At 46.2% G+C, this 22,636-nt stretch overlaps 1 protein-coding gene across 6 annotated transcripts in view; it reads left to right on the top strand.

The window, feature by feature from the left end:
* The first annotated feature begins 9,894 nt into the window (after positions 1 to 9,894).
* The window catches only part of MGLL (monoglyceride lipase), a 131,492-nt gene continuing 118,750 nt past the window's right edge, over positions 9,895 to 22,636 (top strand). For 3 of the 6 annotated variants that reach the window (XM_057301890.2, XM_057301889.2, XM_003815247.4), the window contains exons 1-2: positions 9,895 to 10,046; positions 11,290 to 11,434. In XM_057301890.2, coding sequence (XP_057157873.1) covers positions 11,310 to 11,434 — 125 coding nt within the window. In that variant the 5' untranslated portion in view covers positions 9,895 to 10,046; positions 11,290 to 11,309. Of the gene's footprint in view, positions 10,047 to 10,239; positions 10,820 to 11,289; positions 11,435 to 22,636 lie in introns of those variants that run through there. The other 3 variants (XM_055110397.2, XM_003815249.5, XM_003815248.5) reach the window with 3 other exon arrangements.

Genomic DNA, 22,636 nt, shown 5'->3' with positions numbered 1-22,636 from the left:
TCTCTTCACAGGTATTTCCAGTGAAGTCCCACTCTCCTCAACCCTCAGAGGATCTCTGGAAGGCCACACAGAACCTGGGACAGGAACCAAGGCACAGGGATGGGATGGAGACTCACAATTCACTGTCAACATTTTGATTCTCATTTGAATTTTTAACACACGCATCTATCACTTAAATTAATAGTAATGAAATTTTATTGCACTCTTCTTACCATGTGCCAGGCATTGTGCTAAGTACTTGACCAACGTTATTCCATTCAGTCCCATGAAATAGACAATAATCTTAATTCCCATTGTTTCATATAGATATAAAGAGGGTAAGTCACGTGCCCAAGATCATGTAGTTAAACATTAGCAGAGCTGGTAATTGAACCCAGGCTGTCTGCCTCGAATGCCCATAGTCCTTGCCACTGCACTCTTGCCTTTTCTCCACAGAAGATATCTTGAAAGGGTTATCTACACTTGCTGTCTCCACTTATTGTCCACTCACTTCATACATAAGCACAAGCTGGCCTCTACCCTGATTAATCCATGAACTGGGTTCTCTCCAGGGTCAAAAATGACCTTGTCATTAAGTCAATTGCACATTTCTCAGTTTGTCTTTTGCTTGACTGCTGGGAGCTATTAGACTCTTTTGGCCACATATTCTTCTTGGAATATGATGCAACTTTGGATTCTCTGCAATCACACCTTCTGGATCATCCACCTCTGTCTCTATCACCTTTGCAAACTCTTCTCCTCTTCACGATGATCTCTCCTAGGCCTGCTTATCCTTCCAGTCTACATCCCCTGAGCAATTGAATTCACTCCCATGATTTCAGTGATAATAAATGGCCGACGGCTTCCAAACCTTCGTCTCCATCTTGAGCATCCTACTGCATCTTCCATTGGCAATCAGGCCTCTCCACTTAGCTGTTCCAAGGAGAACTCAGAAAGCCTAGAATGAATTGGACATCATGCTTCTGCCCATCACCATCAAAACATCCCCTTCTTCCTTCATGTTTCACAATTCAGAAAAGCTCCACCCAGTAAAATAAATCAGAAATCTGAGAGTTAGCATTTTTGGAGGTGGGCCAGGCAGAATGGGCCGATAGGCAAATGCATGCACCACCTGCAGGGGGCAGCCTCCCCCCAGCCTCAGTGCAGGCTGCTGCCCGCCCAGATGGAAGCCCATATTGCCAGACCTTTGGCCTTTTACACAACCAGCATTGCTATGTGAAATGCCCTGATTTTCAGAAATTGGCTACTAATTCAACCAAATATCAATAAAGCACTGTGCAGGTCAAATCTCCTGCTGACCAGGTGCAGTATGCAGGCTGCCAGGTCACACCTCTACCTGCCCACTCTCCTGGGTCAGCACACTCTCCCCCACAGCTGCAAGGGCCATTTCCGGCCAACACCCACATCTCTGTCTCCGGTCTGACCTTCTTCTTCAGCTCTAGATCCTCAAATCCATCTGCCCCTGCAGGCACCTCATGCTCAACCCATCATCCAACACTAACAGTCCAGTGTAACCATATCCCTCTGCTCTTTGAGAAAAGCTAGGAATCTGGATTTGCATGTGAAATCACCAATTTTTAAAACTCACATTAAGAAAACCATTTCAGATATAGAAATACTTTTTAATGGGTCAGACTTAACATGAAGGCCCCCAAGCTGCCACCCCTGACTTAATACAAGCTGACTAGCCACCAGGCACCATGCTGATGTTCAGTTCATCTTAACCAAGGCCCTAGAGGGGGTATTCCTATCCACATTCCCCTGTTTCAGGTGAGGAGGCAGGCTTAGCAAAATAGAGTAACTCACCAGGAAGTAGCACCACTAGTCAGTGGAGCTTGCTTCTGAGGCTTAGGTATTTTTGCCCAACTTTATTTCCCCTTAAGTTTGATAGTACAGTCTTGCTTTTCCTCTATCATTCACTTTCAGTACCATTTCCATTCCCAACCTCCACTCCTTTCCCATTAGAAGTGGTTTATAATTGAAGTATACAACCACCCAAATTCTTGTGCAATATCACATACACTAAAACTGCTAATAAGAGAAACTCTTGGTCTTCTTACTATCTCCCAGCTTGCTCTTTCTCCTTTTCTCTTCACAGGTATTTCCAGTATGTTCTACTCTCCTCAAACCTCAGAGCATCTCTGAAGGCCACACAAGAACATTTGTGTTTTAGCCCATTCTCATGCTGCTATAAAGAAATACCTGAGACTGGGTAATTTATAAAGAAAAAAGGTTTAATTGGCTCATGATTCTGCAGGCTATACAGGAAGCATAGTGGCTTCTGCTTCTGGGAGGCCTCAGGAAACTTTCAATCATGGCAAAATGTGAAAGGAAAGCAGGCACGTCCTACACAGCCAGAGTAGGAACAAGAGAGAGAGGGAAAGGTGCTACACACTTTTAAACAACCAGATCTCACGAGAACTCACTCACTATCACCAAGACAATACCAAGGGGGATGGCACTAAACCATTCATGAGAAATCCATCCCCATGATGCATTCACCTCCCACCAGGCCCCACCTTCAACATTGGGGATTACAGTTCAAAATGAGGTTTGGTGGGGACACAGATCCAAACCATATCAACTTGTAGGGGCAGAAAGACGTCACCTTTACTTGAATTGCAACCCTTACCTTTTCATCGCAGGCTGTAGGAGCAGAGCCTGACAACCAGCACTTGTCTTGGAGATCACTGCATCTAGAATAATCCTGCCCTAGAGATCTAGGTGGACACACAGGCAAGTAGGGGCCTGGTGGCCCACTGATTTCCCTACTGAAATAAAAAGCCAGATACAAGACTTCTACATCTGCAAAGGTGGAGTGGATGTGCTTTTCCCTACTTTTCCCACTAAATATGGCTAAAAACCCTGGACATTATGTATACAACCAACGTAAGAGGATGCTGAAAGGAAGAGATAAAAGGCAAACCTGCTGGGGACCTCAGGACCTGAGGAACAACATGGTGGTGAGTTCCCTGGGTTTTTTGTTTTGCCTTATACATTTGTGACTCTAGAGAAACACAGGTAAAACAAAAGGTTTAAATCAGATCCAGAGTCTGATGACATAATACAAAAATGACCAAGTTTCAATAGAAAATCATTTATCTTATCAAGAACCAGAAAGATCTAACACTGGATTAGAGAAGACAATAGATACCAACAGAAAAACAAACAGATTTTTAAAGCAGTCACAATAAAAGTTCTCCAACAGGCAATTATAAACATGCCTGAAACAAATGAAAAATAAAAAGTCTTGGCAAAGGGATAGAAATTCTTAGCAAAGAAATAGAAGATGTAAAGAAGAACCAAATGGAAATTTTAGAGTTGAAAAATACAATAACTGAAATAAAAAGCTCAATGGATGAGCTCAAAGGTGAAATAGAGGGAACAGTTCAATAAGCTGGAACATAGGACAATAGAAATGACTCATCTGAATAACAGAGAGAAAATAGGCTTAAAAAAAAAAACCCACAAAAAAAACCCAAAATGAACAGAGCCCTCAGGGACCTATGGAACTATAAGAAAAGCTCAAATATTCATGTCATCAGAGTCTAAAAGGAGAAGAGAAAAGACGATGAGGCTGAAAAAGTACTCAAATAAGTAATGGCTGAAAATGTCTCAAATTTGGCAGGAGACAAAAAAAAAACTATAAATAAAAAAGCTGAATGAATTCCAAATAAAATATACCCAAAGAAACCCATACCAAGAAACATCATAGTCAAACTTCAGAAAACTAAAGACAAAGAAAAAAATCTTGACAGCAGGGAAAGATAAATTACATGTTACCTATAGGTAATTTCCTTATAAGGAAAAAAAAATTTGAATGACAATGGATATCTTATCAGATAGCATCAAGGCCAGAATGTAATGGCACGATATTTTTCAAATGCTGAAAGAAAATAATTTTTAATCCAGAATTCTTTATGTAGTGAAAATATCCTTCAGGAATGAAGGGGAATCAAGACATTCTCAGATAAAGCAAAACTAAGAAAATGTTGCCAGCAGACCCATCCTCAAAGAATGGCTAAAGGAATATATCTAAACCGAAAAGAAATGATAAAAGAAGAAACCTTGTACTATCATGAAGAAAGAACACAGTGAACAAAACTATGGGCAAATAAAATAGACTTTTATTCTCCTCTTTTCTAAATTATATTTGATGATTGAAGCAAAAATTTTAATACTATCTGATGTGAATCTCAGAGTATGTAGAGAAAATAGTTAAGGCAATTAGAGTATAAATGGTGCAGAGTAAAGGGACATAAGAAGATGTTAGGTTTTTATATTGCATAAGAACTAGTAAAGTGGCATCAGTAAGCTGTGATACATAAAATGCAGTACATAGAGCAACCACTAAAAAGTCTATACAAAGAGATTCACTCAAACACAGTATAAACAAATAAAACTGGAATTTAAAAATGTTCCTGGCCAGGCCTGGTGGCTCATGCCTATAATTATGCAGCACTTTGGTAGGCCAAGGCAGGCAGGCTCAGAGCCTAGGAGTTTGAGACTAGCCAGGGCAACATAGTGAAACCCTATCTTTGCCAAGAAAAAAAAAATTAGCTGGGCACAGTGGTACACATCTGTAGTACCAGCTACTCAGGAGGCTGAGGTGGAAGGATGACTTAATCTAGAAAGTTGAGGCTGCAGTGAGCTGTGATTGCATCACAGCACTCCAGTATGTGCAACAGAGTGAGACCCTGTCTCAAAAACAAAATAAAACAGGCTGGGCCTGGTGGCTCATGCCTGTAATCCCAGCACTTTGAGAGGCCAAGGCAGATGGATCACCTGAGGTCAGGAGTTCGAGACCACCCTGACCAATATAGTGAAACTCCATCTCTACTAAAAATACAAAAATTAGCCAGACTTGGGAGGCTGAGAGAGGAGAATTGCTTGAATCTGGGAGACAGAGGTTGCAGTTAGCCAAGATGGCACCATTGCACTCCAGCCTGGGCAACAGAGTGAGACTCCATCTCAAAACCAAACCAAACCAAACAAAACAAGAAAAAGTTCCTGTGCAAGTAACCCAGAAGAAGAAAAGAAAAAGAAAAAAGAAATGAGAGAACAGAAATAAAAATAAAATGGCAGACTTAAACCATAACAATATGATAATTACATTAAATGTAAATGGTCTAAATATACCAACTAAAAAACAGACATTGGCAGAATGGATTTTTTAAAATGATATAAGTATATGTTGTCTACAAGAAACTCCCTTCAAATATAATGATGGTCTATGTAGAAAACCCCAAGTAAGCTACAAACAAAGCCAAACCCTCCTGGATTACAGAAGACAATAGATGCCAAAAAAAGGAACCCTATATCTGTATTTAATAAGTGAGTTCAACAAGATTACAGGATACAAGATCAACATACAAAAATCAATTTTATCTCTATATGCTACAAATTAACATGTGGAAACTGAAATTAAATATACCTAACATTTATAATTACTTATTTTTAAAAAGGTATAAATTTGACCAAATGTGTATAGAACTTGTATGCTGAAAACTATACAACATTTATGAAGGAATCAAAGAACAACTAAATAAATGGACATATATACCCATGTTCATGGATTAGAAGACTTAATAGTAAAAATGTCAGTTCTCAAAGAATATACATGTTTAATGCAATTCCTATCATAATCCCAGCAAAATTTTTAATGAATATAAACAAGGTTATTTTAAAATTTATATTGAAAGGTGAAGGAACTAGAATAGTTCAAAGAATCTTGTAGACTGAGTGTGGTAGCTCACATTTGTAATCCCAGTGCATTGGGAGGTCACAGTGGGAGGGTGGCTTAAGGCCGGGAGTTCAAGACCAGCCTGGGCAACATGGAGAGATTCCTTCTCTACCAAAAAAAAAAAAAAAAAAAAAAAAAAAGTCTTGTAAATGAAGAATAAAGTGAGAGGAACAAGCCTATTCAATTTCAAGATTTATAGAGAACTTCAATAATCAAGACTGTGTGGTATTGGTGGAGGAATAGACACAGACCAAAGAAACAAAAGAGAGAACCCAGAAATAGACCTGTACAAGCAGGCAGCTGAATTTTACAAAAGTGCAAAAGCAATTCAGTGGAGGAAAGGCAGCCTTTTCAACAAACTGTGCTGGAGCAATGGGACATGTAGAGACAAATGAACCTTGATCTAAATCTCACACTCCAGACAAAAAGTAACTCAAAATAGCTTACAGACTTAAGCATAAAATGTAAATCTATACAACTTTTAGAGAAAAACACAGGAGAAAATCTCTTGAGGTAGGACTACACAGAGTTCTTAGACTTGACACCAAATGCATAATCCATAAAACAAAAAATTGATAAATTGTTTCTGATCAAAATGAAAACTTTTGCTCTGCAAAAGACCTTGTTAAAAGGACTAAAAGACAAGCTACAGACTGGAAGAAAATATTTGCAATCACACATCTAGTATCTAGTAGACTAATGTCTAGAATATACCAAGAACTCTCAAAACTCAACAGTAAGAAAACAAGAAGCAAACAATTAAAAAATAGCCAAAGGCTGCAATGAACGGAGATCGTACCAACGCACTCCAGACTGGGTGACAGAACGAGACCCTGTCTCAAAAAAAAGAAAAAAGAAAAGAAAAGAAAGAAAGAAAATAGCCTAAAGGATGGGCGTGGTGGCTCATGCCTGTAATTCCAGCACTTTGGGAGGCTGAGGCCGGTCAGATCGCCTGAGCTCAGGAATTTGAGACCACCCTGGGCAACATGATGAAACCTCGTCTCTACTAAAATACAAAAAATTAGCCAGGTGTGGTGGCCTGCACCTGTAGTCCCAGCTACTAGGGAGGCTGAGGCATGAGAATTGCTTGAGCCTGGGAGGTGGAGGTTGCAATGAAACAAGATGGCGCCACTGCACTTCAGCTTGGGCTACCGGAGTGAGGCTCAGTCTCAAAAAAAAAAAAAAAAAAAAAAAGGGGTGGGGGGCAAGAAAATAGCCGAAAGCCAAGAAAAGACATTTCACTGAATGGGATATATAGATGGCAAATACGCACATGAAACAACATTAGCCATTAGGCAAAAGCAAATTAAAAACCACAGTGAAATATCATCACTACACACTTAACAGAAAGACTAAAATTTTTAAAATGGTGACAACACTACATGCTGACATGAATGCTGAGAGACTGGTTCTCTCCTACACTGCTGGTAGGAATGTAAAATGCTACCGTCACTCTGGAAAACATTTTGGCATTCTCTTTAAAAACTTGCAATTTCCCTACAGCTCAGCAATTGCACTTCTGGACCCTCATCTCAGAGAATGAAGACTTAGATTCACACAAAAACATGTACATGGAGGTTTACAGCAGCTTTATTCTTAATCAACAAACACTGGAAACAACGCAGATATCCTTCAGCAGATGACCTGTTAGACACACTGTGGTACTTCCATACTGTGGACTGCTACACCCAACCCACCTGGAATTATGCTGAATGAAAAGGTGAATCCTAGAGGTTATGTACTTTATGATTCTATTCAGAAAATATCCTTGAAATGACAAAATTTTAGAAATGGAGAATAAATTAGTAGTTGCCAGGGGTTTTAGGGGAGTGAGGATGAGAGGGAAGTGGATGCGGCTATAAAAGCGTACCACTTTGTGGGGTAGAGACGTTCTGTAGCTTGACTACAGATACTCTATCAGTGTCAGTATCCTGTTGTGATATTTACTGTGGTTTGTGAGAAGTTGCCATTGCAGGAAACTGAGTAAAGGGCACATAGCATCTCTCTGTATTATTTGTTACAACTGCATGCGAATCTACAATTATCTCAGAATAAGTTTAATTAAAAGAAAAAGCCAGATACAGAACAATACGATCTGTCTCTTAACTCCCAAATTCCCAGTTGGCTGGCCACACACCACAGTCTCAGTTCTGTCCATAACCAAGTTTGGGGGATCTCTTCAAGTTTGCAAATGTCACTTCTACTGAGATCCCTCTGACAACTTCAGTGAAGTCTCTCCTCAAAGCTTTTTTTTTTTTTTTTTTTTTGAGACAGAGTCTTGCTCTGTCGCTCAGGCTGGAGTGCAATCACTGCAACCTCTGTCTCCCGGGTTCAAGTGATTCTCCTGCCTCAGCCTCCCGAGTAGCTGGGATTACAGGTGCCCGCTACCATGCCCAGTTAATTTTTGTATTTTTAGTAGAGATGGGGTTTCACCATGTTGGTCAGGCTGGTCTCCAGCTCCTGACCTCAGATGATCCACCTGCCTGGCCTCCCAAAGGACTGGGATTACAGGCGTGAGCCACTGAGCCCGGCCTCTCCTCCAAATTTTCAAGCTGTGTATTTTAAATCATAAAATGTTAGAGCCAGGAACATTTGAAATAATGGCTTGATAAAAGCGTCCATCAGACCCCCGACCACCCTTCCTTTCCATGAATTATAACCAACGGAAATCCAGTGCACTTAGCATGTCCAGCTTTGAGTGAAGCCCCCAAGCTTCCTGCCCCTGAGACTGCCGCCCCTAAACCTCTCTTGCATGGATTCTGTAGAGCTGCCCCGACCAGAAGTCACTTAGCCACTCCTCTGCTCCAGGCCTGGTGGCCTGCTGGAGGCCAGACAGTGGGTAAGTCACGCTCAGCAGTGCCTGCAACTCAAGCCACTGCTCAAAGGCTGTTGTTTTATTTCTCAAGTTAGACCACAGGCTCTGTAGCACCCTGGGCCTCCTTGGACACACACAGTGTGACGCTGAGACACAGTCCTCAACGCTGCTATGGTGTAGAATTTTTTGCGGAGAAAGAAAGACAGGAAGGCCTCTTGAGGTCAGTGTGAGACAGGGACACTCCACTGGGGCATAGGTATATCACTCACAGGTTGAAGGTAGGTAGACTGAGGCTCAAAGAGCAAGTGGAGGAGCTAATGTTCAACCCAGGTGGTGTGGAGTCTCAGTCCAGTGGCCTTACCCTCCACGGCCACGTTGCTAGTTATACTGGACAGAGCTCAGACTGTGCCCTGGCCTGTGTAGATGCACCAGAGGTTTTATCTGGGGGTCACAGCCGCTGGGAACGGGAGAGTTGCTGGGGATTGCCAGGAAGGGACAAGGCATTTGTAGGCATGCACCATCTGCTTTTACACTACCCTAGAGTCAAGTGGACCCCCTCCAGCATTTTTTTTCCCTGAGATGGAGTCTCACTCTGTCACCCAGGCTGAAGTGCAATGGTGTGGTATCGGCTCACTGCAACCTCTGCCTCCCGGGTTCAAGCGATTCTCCTGAGTAGCTGGGACTACAGGCGCATGCCACCACGACCGGCTAATTGCCCCTCCAGCATTGTATGTGTCTGACTGCAATGAAGTGTGAGTGTGTCTGTGTGCGACTGTGTGTGTATGATGTGAGTGTGTCTGTGTCTATGTGTGGGCCAGGTGTATAGTCTGCATATGTCTGTGCACATCTGTGTCTCTGTGGGTTGTCTGTGCCTATGTCTCGGCTTGTGTGTGTGCATGCATGTGTGGTCTGTGTGTGTCTGTATGCATGTGGTATCTCTGGGATGTGTGTCTGTATGTCCCTGCGTGCAGTGTAGTGACTTTGGGAGTGCACATGTGTACACGTGTGGTGAGTGTGCGGCCCTGCGCGAGTTGTCTGTGTACGTGTGGTGCCTGTGGGTCTGTGTGCGCGCGTGTGCCCGTGGGTGTGGTGTGTCCTCCCGCGCTGAGGCTCCCATGAACCCAGCTCAGTTCAGGCCTCCCTGACAGTCCTCGGGCGGCCACCCCGGGGCGCGGCTGTCCACGAGGCGCGGAGGAGAGGAGTGCGTGGCTGGGTCGGCGGGCGGCGCCCCCGCTCCTCCCCGCGGGCCGGGCACACGTGGGCCCCGGGCGCCGCCTCCCCGCGCCGCCCGCCGCCCGCCGGGTCCCGCGCGTCCCCACCCATCTCGGGCCGCCCCCGCCGCTGAGCCGGCCCGGGGATAAAGTGGCGGCGCAGACGCCGCACCCTGTCGCCGCGAAGCTGGTCGCGCGCAGCTCGTCCCGGCCCTGGCCCGCCGCAAACGAGGATCTGCTGCGCTCGGGGAACGCGACAGCGGCGCTCGTGGCCCCGGTAACTGCCTCCCGGCCCCTGCCCCAGCCCGCCAGTGCCGCCGTCAGGGGTGGGGAGCAGCATTGGGGTCCCGGACACGCCCGGCGTGGGCTCCCGCTACCCATGTGTGCGTGTGTGTGTGTGCACGGTGTGTGCGCGCGTGTCCGAGTGTGCGCGCGTGTGCGCGCGCGCGCGCCCTCCCTGCTCTTTCGCACCAGCCCCCAAACCAACTTGTCCCCATCAACTCCATCTTTCTAGTCCCCACCTTCCCCGGTGCAGACACCCGGCGAAGCCCACCCGGTTTTCCCAGCGGCATTTCCGATGACAGCTTCGGGGCTACGTGTCCTGTGCTGTCGGAGACGCACAGGAAGCAAAGTTTGTGAGAAGCCTTGGGGGCGACTTTGCCTTGGGCACCCGCATTTGTGCGTCTGCGAGGTGCCTCGGTGTGCGCGGAGCTAGTTTCCCAGTTTCCCGGGCCCCTCCCTTCTCCGAGCCCCTCTAGCGATTTGTTTAGGAAAAGTGATGACATGAACTAGTAGTGGAGAATCGCAGCGACGCTCCCCGCCCTGGGGAGGGAGGGGAGCCCCGGAGAGCCTGCCGGTGGGAGCTGGAAGCAGGCTCCCGGCTGAGCGCCCCAGCCCGAAAGGCAGGGTCTGGGTGCGGGAAGAGGGCTCGGAGCTGCCTTCCTGCTGCCTTGGGGCCGCCCAGATGAGGGAACAGCCCGATTTGCCTGGTTCTGATTCTCCAGGCTGTCGTGGTTGTGGAATGCAAACGCCAGCACATAATGGAAACAGGTTTGTCATGTATCCTTGGAATTTCAGATGGGAGGAATAATCTGAGTATCATCCACCTCATTATTGTGCCCACTTGAAACTGTTCCTTGGAGATTTTAAGATAGATGGGTCTTCTTGCAGCTGGGTCTTTGTACCCATAGAGCTGACTATAATTTCCACTTGATTACAGCTAAAATAGTCTTTAAGATGAAGTTTCCTGAAATGATTTAAAATAAACACAGATGGGAAGGGGGAAAAGCTGTAATGAGGCACTTAAAAAATAAAGTGAGCATTTTCTTAAGAACAAATGGGATTTTTCAGTGTTGGAGAGGTTTGCAAGAAATGTATGTATGTTTTAAACCTTTGAAACAGAGGGGTTTTTTAAACTGCTTTTAAAAAAATGTTACTGACTCTGAACTAGACTTTTCTCTCCTATCCATACATGTTCTTGAGATATTTCTGACTTTGGAATATGTCACTTTTCCTTCTAGGACCTGAAGACCCTTCCAGCATGCCAGAGGAAAGTTCCCCCAGGCGGACCCCGCAGAGCATTCCCTACCAGGACCTCCCTCACCTGGTCAATGCAGACGGACAGTACCTCTTCTGCAGGTACTGGAAACCCACAGGCACGCCCAAGTAAGTCTTCCCCAGAAAGTCACCCCAGGTGACAGGGGAACATGGCCCCTGCTTCTCCTCTGGTCGTTATCATGTGCCATGTGGGGCGGGGCCGCTTTCTCTATGACCTACTTCCCCTGCCGTTTTAATGTTAGGCTGAGCAATGTTAACAAAGCTAAAATGTATACTTTATAATTTTTAAATTTAAGAAGCAGGAATTCTTTTTTCATTATAACAACTCAGATATGGATCCTACCGTATGGCAATTTTCAAAAATTCCACATGACTTTATTTTTTGTACTGGAGTTGATTTCCTGTTGTACAGGCATTCATTTAAAATCAAACCCGACAATTAAAGAAAATCCCCTAGATGGATGAGAAACCCGAAGTAATACATATATCTTCACCTTTGCTCACTTTTCCTGCTTGTTTCTGAGCTTCTGAAGATGGCATACATGTGTCACCAGGAAGAAAGGGGCCTGGGTATTTCCTTCTGATTCCTTGCCAGCTCAATTACTTTGTACATTTTCCATCAAGGATTTGTCTTGCTATTAGAAGCAAGCATTGGGACTATACACAAGACAGCTGGTCTCCTGCTGCTGCTCCCTCCTCTTGGATGAAGCAGGAAAACCCTGCTTGTTTGTGTTATTTGGAAAAAGAATTTATTTGTGGTAACCAATTGGCCTGGTGACAAGAACATTTCCTGTTCCAGGGACATTTTACCTGTTTTGTAGGCCTCTTGTCTCCTAGGGATCATTGTGTGGTTGGATTATGTCTCTCTTTGTGCTCCGGTAATCACCCAACCCTCACACAGGTGTAAAATTTCTTCTCTGTCTTCATCAAGGTATCTATGATCCAGGGAGCTGCACGTTAAAAACACAGAGATATGGACTTTTAAAACCCGGCATAGAGTCATAGCTTCAGGGCAGCTACACAGACTGGCTATGGTTTCTCTCTAGTGTTTTCAAGTGGGTAACGTGCTGAGAAGAGTTCCTACCAGTTCTGGTAATACATTTCTTAAAGAATGTGTCTGTACGTGCATATGCATTAGAGGAAGTGGAGGGGTTGTTGAGCATTATGATGCTAATTAATCATTAATTCTCCACTCTGACTTAACTGGCTGTAGAATTGCTCAATCTTGGATTAATTTCTAACAGATTAGTGGTATGTGGTAATTTGATCAATATACAGAAAGAAGACAAATAATTGAAAATAGAAGTTTTTAATGTCTGAGTCTCAGACTTGGGGGGCTTTGTTGGTTAAGTAGTGAGGTTGTCCTAGTTCGAAGTCAACAAAAATAAAGAGGTTCTGCAGTCCTGGCACAGGGGGAGGGTGGTGGGTCAGTGGGTTAGAAACGGTCAAGTTGGCTGCCCTGCCCTCCCTTCGCCTGCGGGTGGTTTTCACAATCTCTGTGCTGAAGTTGCATTGCAGGGAGCCCTCTCTGCTCCGTTGCTTTTGCTCTAGTTAGAGATGATAACTCAACTTCTTAATTTAAACTGAGCTGCCTCTTGGATGTCAGCGTCCGCCTTGTGGTGGGTGCTGATGGGCTTAAGAACAGAGGTGGATGGTTGAGGCAGTTCGGCCCCAGGATTTGGAAGAAACCTATGGGTCTAGAAAAGGTTAAGGGAAAAAAATATTGAGGGCAGGAGCACTGAAATAGAAAGAGCAACAGAACCATGAGCATGTATGAACACTTTCCATAGTGTTATCCTCAGTTTACCAAAGAGGAAGGGGCTGGCCAAGGTCCTACCTACCTGCCCTACCCTGCCTCCAGCCCCTGGAGATGACGCAGAGGTCCTGGAGGCCCCTTGCCATGACTCATGTTAACTCTGTGCTTGCTGGATCTTGGGGCAGTCATGGGGGTCCTAGGGTGGGGGCTCAGGGCAGAGGTTTGTGCCAGCCAGCATGAAACACCTCTGTATCTTCATAACTGAGACCAGCTGCTCAGCCTGCCTGCCCTCTTGCATGATCTGGGAGACCCCCGCAGCATCATTATAATAAGTATTATTATTATTGCCTGCACAGAATCATTCACTCTGCTTTTAGGAAGAGGGAGGGGACCTCAAGTCACCAGGGCTTCAATCTTTCCCCCCAGGCTTTTTACCCCTCTTCAGCAAAACTAGGGCCTCGCTTTGTGCAATCCTGCCTCCTCCCAGTTAGGAAGAAAGAAGGGAGGAAAAGCAAGGGGCAAAAAAAGAGGAGACTGAACCCTCCCCCACTACTGTACCAACTGTGGTCAAAACCTGGGTTAAGAGCACCTCATCTCCAGCCCCGCCTCTGCTATCTTCCTCATAGAGACCCTAGGGACCTCAGAAGCCACCCCGGGGGCCTGTGGATATCTTATTATGCAGAAGGATCTGTGCCAGCCTCGGTTAGTCAGTACTGGTTTGGGTGGATTTTCTGGCCAACCAGTTACCTCCAGCTCCTGGAGCCTGCCATGAGCACCTACAGAGACATATTGCCCTCAGAGGACCTGCTGGGTTCCAAGACTGGCTCTGCAGGTGGCTCGGAGCAACACTAAGCCACAGGTGTCAGCCGCTGCACTGGCTTAACCCGCTTTATGGAAGCAAATTCTGTCGTATAAACACCAGCCTCCTCGGACTGGACCCTGAGAAAGAGAAAGCATGTCTTGGGTTAGCCTTTACCATCAGTGCTGTTTTTAACGTAGCAGGCCAGAGTCTCTGTATTTCATCATCAGGAATCAGAGCTTAAACCTCCATTTGGCAGTGCCAAGGCAAATTCATGCTGTAGTGTTTACGGTAATAACAAATCTTATACTTAAGGCATGGCACAATTATCTCATATTAATTGAGTGCTAAGTATGTTCTAGGGTCTGGACTAGATTCTGTGCACACATGACCTCATTTTACCTTCACATCAATCTGTGAGACAAGCATTATTATTCTTACTATTCCCATTTTACAGATGAGGAAACAGAGGTCCAATGTTACAAAGTATCTTTCTCCAAATGACCCTGCTGGCAGTAGTGGGATTTGGTCTGCAATCTTCTGACGTGGACCAAATCCAATTGTTCTTACACCACCAAGCAGGACAGATTTCGTCTTTATAGGTAGTGTTTTCCTGATAAATTCTTACATTTTGGGTTAGGGTAAACATCATTTCCTAGGGTAAAGAGGAAGAGAATAATTAATTCTCCCTAATCGTTTGCTCATAATATATCAAAGGTGGGAAATGAGCTGGGTTCCGTGGTACACATCTGTAGCCCCAGAAACTCAGAAGACAGAGGCGGGAAATTCCTTGAGACCAGGAGTTTGAGACCAGCCCGGGCAACGTGTTGAAATTCTGTCTCTTAAAAAAAAAATAGAGATAGGTATCCATTCTGAAAACAACAACAACAATAACAAAAAACAGAATTTATGCCCTTGCCTGACTGGCTGCCTTATCCAATTCAGCATGCTGGAATTTAAAAATATTGGCCGGGTGCAGTGGCTCACGCCTATAATCCCAACATATCGGGAGGCTGAGGTGGGTGGATCACTTGAGGTCAGGAGTTCGAGACCAGCCTGGCCAAAAGTGGTGAAATTCCCTCTCTACTAAAAATACAAAAAATTACCCGGGTGTGGTGGCAGACGCCTGTAGCCCCCGCTACTCAGGAGGCTGAGGCAGGAGAATCGCTTGAACCCAGGATGCAGAGGTTGCAGTGAGCGGAGATCGCGCCACTGCACTCCAGCCTGGGTGACAGAGCAAGACTCCATCTCAAAAAAAAAAAAGGGGGATACTGGATCATGAGCAAATGTCCACTGATGCTATTAGCAGGGCGATGGAGACTGGCCCATGGATGGGGGCAAGCCGCTTTGTGGGCTCTTGAGCTAGGAAGTCACAGTTTCTCTTGTGCCCCTTTGAGAAATATTTAGCACCTTTGTATTCAGCCAACCAAGTGGCTCTCAGTCCATAGAAAGGAGGCCTAGAAGTTAACTGTGAGAATTCCTTACCCATGAGCTCAGGTGAGGGAAGGGTGCGGTCTGAAAACACTGTGCAATATGATGACTTAGACTCCAAAAATATCCTCATTTGACACTGGATGACCAGGAAGGCTGGAGAGCAGGCTGTAATTATATGATTGTACAACTCTGACCCCTGCCAGGCAGTGAGTTCAAGGCATGGAGCAGACCATATTTGCTGTTCATCTGCAAGGCCTGGCATGAAGGAGGTGCTGAGTAGAGGGTTACCGAGTGGACACATCTCACTCTCATCTTTCCTCAGTGCTAGTCCATCCACCGGCTCGTGCCACTTGGCCTTCCCGGCAGCCCCTCAACTCTGGAGAGCTGGCCCACTTTCTTTTCTGTAGCTTCTGTTACAATGATAACAACTGGTGTATTGAAGGAACTGGCTTAAAGTGTGATTGTCCCTCCCTCGCTGATGTCCCAAGACACACGACTGGGAGGCCAGCCCTCCCCACTTCCACCAGAGCCCTGCCCTCACACCTCCAGTAAGTGCCTCCTCCTTTAAATCTCTGTTTAGCATTTTGTTCCAAATTCCCCTGCATTTATGGAGACCTTCTGGAACATAAGCCCTTTCTCCGAACCTTACTGGCCTTGCCTTCTAGTCCTTTCTTGCCTCAGACCTCGGTCACCTGGCTTTTCTCTCCAGGAACTTTGTAGTCACCCCCTCACCATGGCTCCCTCCTCTCCCACCTGGCCAGCTCCACCGGTCTGAGCTGCCTCGGGGCCAGGGTGCAGCCTGCATGGTTTTCAGGATTTTCCTGTCGGTGACGCGGAGCTAGGTGCTGCAAGGGGAACACAGGCCGTGGATGGACTAGCAAGGGAGATTTGGCATTGTTTCTGGAACCTGCCCAAGTCCTCAGAACTGTGGCCACTTTCAGTGGATCTAGAACCAATAAGACAGGGCTCCTCCCTCCTGCAGTTCCTTCGCTTGCTCCCGGGAGTAGGACTCAGTGATGGTCCCCATCACAGCCCTCCCGTTCTAGGCCCATGTTGATCCCTTTCTCCATGAAGCCTTCACTCCCTGTGTGTGTCTACAGCAATGGGCAGTGCCATCCTCGGGCACTTCCCCCACCTATGCCAGTTTACCTGGAGGAGAGGCCATGCCCTGAGGCCTGGGTAGATTTAAGTGATACAGAACATACCCCCTTCTTGCGTCCTTGTAATATCCTCCTCACATCAGCCCCCAGCCAGACACGGGTGTGGCACCTGTGGGTCTGGGAAATAAGGGCCCCTCCCAGCCATCTGGATCCATCCGGAGGTGAAGAATTTTCACCATCTGCTTGGACATAATTCCATCCCCACGGCCTTCCTGAGACTTTGTCCTCAAAGGTGGGACTGGCTTTTCCTTCCCCGCCCTTAGGTTTTCTAATCAGGTTGTCAGCTGGCTGTTTAGTGCTTTCTTTCCCCCACCCCCTGCTTTGGGTGTTTGTTCAGTGTTCCAGGAAACCTTCTGCAGGTCCTGTTTTCATCTTTGAGTGTAGAAGGGAGTGTGAATTTCCATCTCCCCAGGCCGCAGCTGCTGAACCCTGTAGCCCTTCTGAACTCACGCCACCTGCGACTAGGTGTTCCCGCATCACCAGCCAGCTGGTTTAGCGCAGATGCTCCCTGGGGTCAGCTAAATCACACAGCTTATTGTCCCTTCAAGTGGCCATTTTGAACCCCACTCTGTCAGTCTCTGCAGGGGTGAGGACGGCCTGGCTCCTGCTCAGCGCCCCTCGCATGCAGCTCTGTGGCTACCCCATACGGCTCCTTGCTCTCCTCTCCCAGGATCCAAAGCAGCGATTCATTCAGCAAATACTTCCTTATTGACGTCTACATGGTCCTTGGGCACCAGGGTGGGGAAAGGGTGGCAAAGATCATGCATCTGATGAAGGGGTGGGATGGACCAACACACGGATAATTATAATATGATGCAGCCAGGACCTAGAGGCAGGGCTGCTGCTGTGCCACGCAGAGCCTTTGTGCAAATCAGACAGAGGTGCCCACTGGGCAGAGGCTGCCCCATGAGTTGGTGAGCAGAGCGTGGGCTGGGTCGCAGCTCCTACTTGCCCTTCTGTCCTGTGTCCTGGATGGTGTTCCACCCTCGGAAAGGGCACGTGGGGGAGAGGACCCAAACACAAAAGCATGAGCCAAAGGGTGGGTGTAGGGGCCCCAGCATTGTATCTCAAATAACCAGCTAGATGGAGAGGTTCATAGTAATATAGGCGCAAGGCAAAGAAGGCTGAGTCATGGCAAAGACGTAGCACCGCGTGGTAGCGGGAGATGGAGAGATGAACATGGACTGTATCTGAGGATGCATGGGCAGCAGAGAGAGAAGGAGGGTGACTCCCAGGTGTCTCTGGAGTGATGGCAGAAGGAGCTGGTGTTATTGAGGGTGTGGGAATGTGGGATTCTCCTTCACAGCACACACCTTTAATGTATTCTTTGCTCGGAACACGGTGAGGCTGCTGTGTGGCAAGGAGGATGCATGGGATCATCGCAAGCTGTGGGTCATTTGTTGACACAGCCATGGGATAAGCCAGGAGGGGAGTGAGGAGAAGCAGTGGCCAACGAACTGATTACATTTCAGACGTCACCAATTACAATATCAATCAATATGAATCACGAGTGACTCTGCTGAAGGTAAGGAAGGAATCAGCTTACACCCTCTCCCCACAAGGAGGAAAAAAAAGTGAAGCACCTTTGACATATGTCTGTTGTTCCATAAAATTTACTCTTAAACTCTGAGAAAATGGGCCCTACCATGCATCTTCTAGCAATGACATTATTTTTAGTCAGATTATTGCATTTTAGTAGCACCTTTTAAGTAGTCCATTTTAAGAATTTCCAGAAGTTTGTTTTTCTTGTATGAAGCTGTTATTTCTCCTTCTGATGCTTCTGCCTTTGTGATAGCATAGCAAATTGTTTTATTTTTAAACAGGACATTTCTTCTGGGCTTTTTAAAAATACTCTTCAAATAGCAAAGATCTTTTGATGGCAAGAGGCAAGGCCGGCTGCTATTCTTGCAGTTGAGTTTTCCAACAGCTTCTTTAAGGGATAATTTCTTCCAGTTGCTGTAAGAATGTTCTGCTGATACAAATCTGGCTTTGTTTTGCAGTAGAGTCGAAGAAAAAAAAATAGCAGAATAAGCTGCTCCCTGAATAGCAACCTTTGTCCACCATTGTCTATTTATTGGCACCTTTTAGGTTTAGATCTTAATCCCAGATGCACTTTGTCCATGAATGCAAACCAAACTATTGGTCATTGTATACACGGAGGAAATGGTCTTTACTGGTGCAAATTTTTACAGCTGAGATGACAAGATGACCCTTGTCCCATATTGTAGGGTCATCCAAGATTCTTGTTGGTAGGAGTTTCTTTTCATTTCACACAGCCTTGTTCATTAGGGGATGGGGGTGGGGATGCTGCGGTGGTCAGCAAGTGAAACGGGGTGACATTGTTCTCTGTGTGTTTGAGGGCTATAAGAAGAGCTGTGTGTTGTGTGTTCCTACACTTGCAGCTGCCCCAAGTTGACCTTTGTGTCCATCTGCTAACATGCCTCTCTCCCGGGCTAATGCTTACCATTTATTCCCATGCTTGATGTTCCGCAAAGTCTCTTGTATATGGTGATGAGAAGGTATGCCTCACCTTCCAGGGAGTCACAGCTCTAGCAACATTCTGAAGAGAGGAAGGGAGAGCGGGAGGGAGGCAGGGAGGAAAGGAAGGAAGGAAAGAAGGAAGGAAGGAAGGAAGGAGAGAAGAAAGGAAGAAGAGAAGAGGGGAAGGGGAAAAATAAGGAGGAGGAAGGATAGAGGAGAGAATGAAGAGTAGGAAAACAACAGACTGAGCAGTAAGGTATCTTTAGAGATCAGCAGCTGTCCCTGACCTTGGGGACTTACAGGAGGTTCATGGATAGTTTTTGGGGGTTAGAATCTGGGGCTTTTGACATCAAAGGGGTATGTACATTTTTCTAGGAAAGGAAGATGGATCATAGGCTCCACCAGACTCTCAAAATGGGGGTCAATGACCCCGGAGTCCTGTGCCACCCTCATCATTTCATAGATGGAAAGACTGAGGCCCAGGGGATGAAAGGAGTTTCTCAGGCTGCCACAGGACTGGCTCAGGGCTGCAGGGCAGCCTCCTGATCACATTGCTTCTGCTTCAGGCTTTTCCTCCAGAAGTTTCCCTTATGCCTTCTTCTGATCAATTTAAACTACAAGTTAGCCCTCCCCAGCAAATGTCCGGTTTGGAGCAGGGCTTGGAGAGGTACCAGACCCCTGTCTCCCATGGGAAGCCATTTGGCCAGCCTCCATTTTGCTGGGTCTGTTGACAGTGGTTAGAAGTATGTGGGCATCTAAGTGATGCCCGCCGAGGCTGCTAATAAGTGCAGATGGACCTCAGAAGAGATGGCCAGAGACCTACTTAGAGCAGCCAGGAGATAGGTGGGAGGAGGGGAGAAACTGTGGGAGGAACAGGAGCCCAGGAGGACTCTGGGAGAACAAGAGTCGGAAGAAAGTGGCAGACTCTTATGAGGGGGCCCCAAACAAAAAGGAGGGAAGCAGGGGAAAAAAGAATGAAAAGGGAAAGAGATGGAAGGGCACAAAAAAACTGCACAGGCAGCCACATACAGCCTCTGGTTAATGTCTCCTTGTCAAGGCATGTCAATTTTCCCAGGTCATTGACAGTCTACTGGATTAGAGATTAAAAACCTTTAGTTAGGAAATTGCTGTCTTTAGACATTTTAGAAGTTCCCCTCTGTTTATCCTCTTCCGTCAATCTTGAAGAGACGTGTTTCAGGGAAACATAGCCTCTCTGAACAGCAAAAGCCAATGGTGCCTGCAGAAGAGCAGAGGTCCTGGGACAGGACTGCCAGGACCACACCCTGGTCAACACCAGCCAGGTATGGGCCTCCAGAGATGCTACTGACCCATCACTGCAGCAGTTTTCTCATCTTTAAAATGAGGACTAATAGCACCTTTCCCACATGGCTGGTGCAGGTAAGAGAGAAACGTGGGCTCCCTGAGGGGTCAACATGAACTCTCCTGATTCCTTTGTCCGCTTCATCTCCCTGCACCATCATTCTGGGGACTCTGCGGACCTGTGCCGGGCTTGTCGATTGCCCACCGTTACCCCTTACTTCCCTCCACCCTCATGGCAAGCGCCAGTCACAGAGGACCCAGTATGAAAGCAATCATGCTTTTGACAGATTCCAGCCTGACTGCTGCCCTCACCACACCAGGCCACAGGCTTTCCCCAGGCCTCAGGTTACTCACCTTTTTTTTCTTAACTTTTTTGTTTCTTCAAATGAAACTCAGTTCCATGTCAAGGAGATTTCAGACTCCCTGATAAACTTCTGCAGTTGCTGGGTGCTTCTTTTAAAAGTAAACAAAACAAGAAAGCCACAAGGAAGCCGGCCTTCGGTGTGAAATTCTTTTTGAGATAACACATAATAAGGGTAGCTCAACACTTTTCTTTTATGTGGAACGCAGTACAGGATTTGTGGCATAACTCTTGACTGGAAGGAGAACCAAACAACCCTTAGCTATTATAGCTGGAAGTCAACTTAAATAAGCCTTCCTTAGAGCATCCAGTCAATTTTCAGTGGTCCATGTCTTAAGGTATTCCAGTCTTTGGCATATGTTTTTCCTTTGGTCCTGATTACGTTATCATGGTTGGTAGAAATGTTTCTGGTGCAGAGAGTGAGACTGTTACTACAAGGGCCATGTGCTAGATCCAGAGTGGGCAGGATAGTCTGGGGTATGTTAGGAATCTATTGCTGTTACTCAGCCCATGATTCTGTGGGTTGGCAATTAGTGCTGGGCTCAGCTGGATGGGTCTTCTGTTGCTCCCAGCTGGGCTCCTGCATGTATCAATGGTCAGTTGTGGATCAGCAGGCACTGGCAGGCCAGCTAGAGGCTTGCCAGTCTTGGATGGCTTTACCACATCTGGTGTTGGCAGGCTGTTGGTGGGATCACCTCAGTTCTTGTCCATGTGGTTTATCATGCTTTCTCAGACTGGCCTGGATCTGTTATTAAGGTGGCAGTTTTTCAAGAGCAATGAGAACAGATGCCAGTATGCAAGTGCTTTTGAAGTCTCTCCTGTATCATGTTTGTGAATGTCCCACTGGCCAGAGCACATCAGGAGGCCAGCCCAGAGGCAGTATGTGAAGGCATGTCCAAGGAGCAAGGATGGAGGATAGAATATTTTGTGGTCATTTTTGAAATCTGTTGCATGGGGGAAAATATATTTGTATTAAGAGTTGGGACGAGGGTTGAAGTCTTATTACTACCTCTGCCTCTGAGTAACTTTAGACAAGGTACCAGCTCTAGACTCTCCAGCAAGTTCCCGGAAGTTTTTTCTTTTGCTATAACTCTGGGATAGTTTGCATCTTGCAAGAGTAGAACAACCTATGAGCTTCTCCAGCGCAGAATTCATGTTTAGCTTTTTTCTATCTTCTCCAACACATGCCTCTTGTAGAGTTTCATACCTGGCACAAAATAAGGGATCAAAACACGTTTGTTGCATGGATGATTCAACTTCCTCATATTTACAGTGGGATGACTGAGAGAGGATGATTCCTGAAGTCTCTACTGCCACAGTTTTGCAGGAAAAGAATATAAGCATTTCTGCTGAGTATGGCTTCAAGGCATTAATCTTTTGTGCAGGAAAGGAGCACCTAAATCCAGAAGTATCACCGAAGGAGTTAGTGACACCTAGAAGAAGAATATTCCCTGCAGGTTACCCCTTGAGATACTGGATGGCTGTACTTTCACCAGTTTGGTTAGCTTTGCTGTAAAACTTTGTGTGAAATGCATCTACGAGTGGGAGTTACAGTATGGCAGGTGTTTTCCATTTTAGCACAGAAGTTGCTGTGGATGTCAGAATCTGGAGTGTTTGCTTCCTTTTTTCATTGGGTGGGGGAATGGTTCAACAGGTATTAATTGAGCTCCAAATGTAAACTCAGTACTGTGCTGGACAGCAAAGGAGGGTCCACAAACAGCATGCAGACGTGGCCCCTTTCACTTCTGACCTCTCCATGGCACTAGCTCTTGCTGAACACCTCGTGTATGCCAGGTCTCATTCCAGTTTGGAGAAAAAGAAATGAAGTTGCCCCGCTCCTGCCTTTGAAGGCATCTCCATGCATTTGTCAGGGAGGCAGTGCCATACACCATGGATGTTGTCTTGTGAAGGCTGTGGATTCTGTGTTGGGATTTCAGAGGGACGTTTGGTGACTTTCAGCTGGATCTTGAAGGTAGAAAGGGACATTCTGGGCCGAAGG

Source organism: Pan paniscus, chromosome 2 (assembly GCF_029289425.2).
Source record: "Pan paniscus chromosome 2, NHGRI_mPanPan1-v2.0_pri, whole genome shotgun sequence".
NCBI classification, from domain to species: Eukaryota; Metazoa; Chordata; class Mammalia; order Primates; family Hominidae; genus Pan; species Pan paniscus.
The sequence above is the reverse complement of the archived record's forward strand: the minus strand, read 5'-3'. Positions and strand labels throughout refer to the sequence as shown.